We start from the raw sequence: 1297 nt of genomic DNA, 5'->3' as shown, positions 1-1297 counted from the left end.
TTCAACCTTGGAATATCTTAAAAATTAATTTTTGTGAAATAAGAATTCACTCTTGGAAGATAGACAGAATTAATTTTTATAAAATGAAAGATTTCATCCTTTGACACTATTTCAAAAATTTTAATTACCTCCAACAAACGTATCCCCCAATCTCTTTCAGGATAAAAAGAAAAGAGTCGAAATGTCCCTCTGAGAACGTAGTTCAGTCATAAAGTGAAGCAACACTTCACTGAACTTCAGTAGTACGAGTGGATTAATAAAGCTTACTCTTTATTGCTCTGTTTTCCTCTTCACTGAAACTTCTTGCTGAAAAAGATCTTCATTAAACTCAACCTCAATCGCGGGAGCTCTTCGTCACTCTTTTACAGTACACTTTTCACAAATATAGGGAGTCTTGTAAATCATAATACAGAAAATAAATAAAAACGTAGAATAATTAATAAAAAAAACTTAATTCTACGTTTTGTATTTTAAAAATTTCTTTACTTTATCAAGGAATCACTTTGTCACTTATAAAATTGCAGTAAAACTGACAAGGAGTTCATTCTTTATAAGAAAAATAAATAAATAAAAAATGTAGAATAATTAATCAAAACACTTCATTCCACATTTTGTACTTTGAAAAATTTTTTATCAAGGATTTACCTCTGTCGAATCACCAGTTGATTTACCACGATTCACAGGACACCCAGTACATAAGAAGAAGCTTCAAAAAAACACGAGATAAAAATTCAACCGTGCTTCATTTTCTAATTAAACTTCCAGCTAGTCTTTTATCTGCTCTGTCTATATGAAGACATAATTATTCCAGATCTAGAAGTGTCCACGAGATAACAATGATAAGCGACACTAAGGAACTAATTTGTCCTGGAATCTCTTCAGAATCTCTCGCGATTTCGTTCAGCATCCGTGAATTTCGCGAAATGATATTTTCAGCTGATTTTGAAAATATCGAAACGACGCTTACTTGGAATAATCTGACGGTGACTGTGTCTGAGAAAAGAAATTTCTCGCAAAGTGTGTGGGGAAATTGTAGGAGAAGACAGTTCAAAGAATCTTCGACCATTTTGAAAGGAGGTGGTATTTAAAGAAAGAGTTTTTACCGAGTGATTATTAAATTTTGAGAAAGTGAAGATTTTTTTGGAGGTTTTCTGTTTAAGTGTGAATTTACGTGGATTGCAGTGTCTGGTTGTGCTGTGACGGGGAACCTAATCGCCATAATGGGACCGAGGTACTTTAAAGCTAGAGATTAATTATTCTTTATTTTGCATAATTGATAAGTTAGAAATTTGCACAT

At 32.5% G+C, this 1297-nt stretch overlaps 1 protein-coding gene across 1 annotated transcript in view; it reads left to right on the top strand.

Annotated features, from left to right (window-relative positions):
* The first annotated feature begins 923 nt into the window (after positions 1–923).
* The window catches only part of LOC108575283 (protein scarlet-like), a 10405-nt gene continuing 10031 nt past the window's right edge, over positions 924–1297 (top strand). Inside the window, exons 1-2 of the mRNA XM_017938039.1 lie at positions 924–1077; positions 1183–1231. Coding sequence (XP_017793528.1) covers positions 924–1077; positions 1183–1231 — 203 coding nt within the window. The remainder of the gene's footprint in view (positions 1078–1182; positions 1232–1297) is intronic.

The sequence above is a fragment of the Habropoda laboriosa genome, unplaced genomic scaffold, assembly GCF_001263275.1.
Source record: "Habropoda laboriosa isolate 0110345459 unplaced genomic scaffold, ASM126327v1 scaffold244, whole genome shotgun sequence".
NCBI lineage: Eukaryota > Metazoa > Arthropoda > Insecta > Hymenoptera > Apidae > Habropoda > Habropoda laboriosa.
This window is presented reverse-complemented; position numbering and strand designations above follow the sequence as displayed.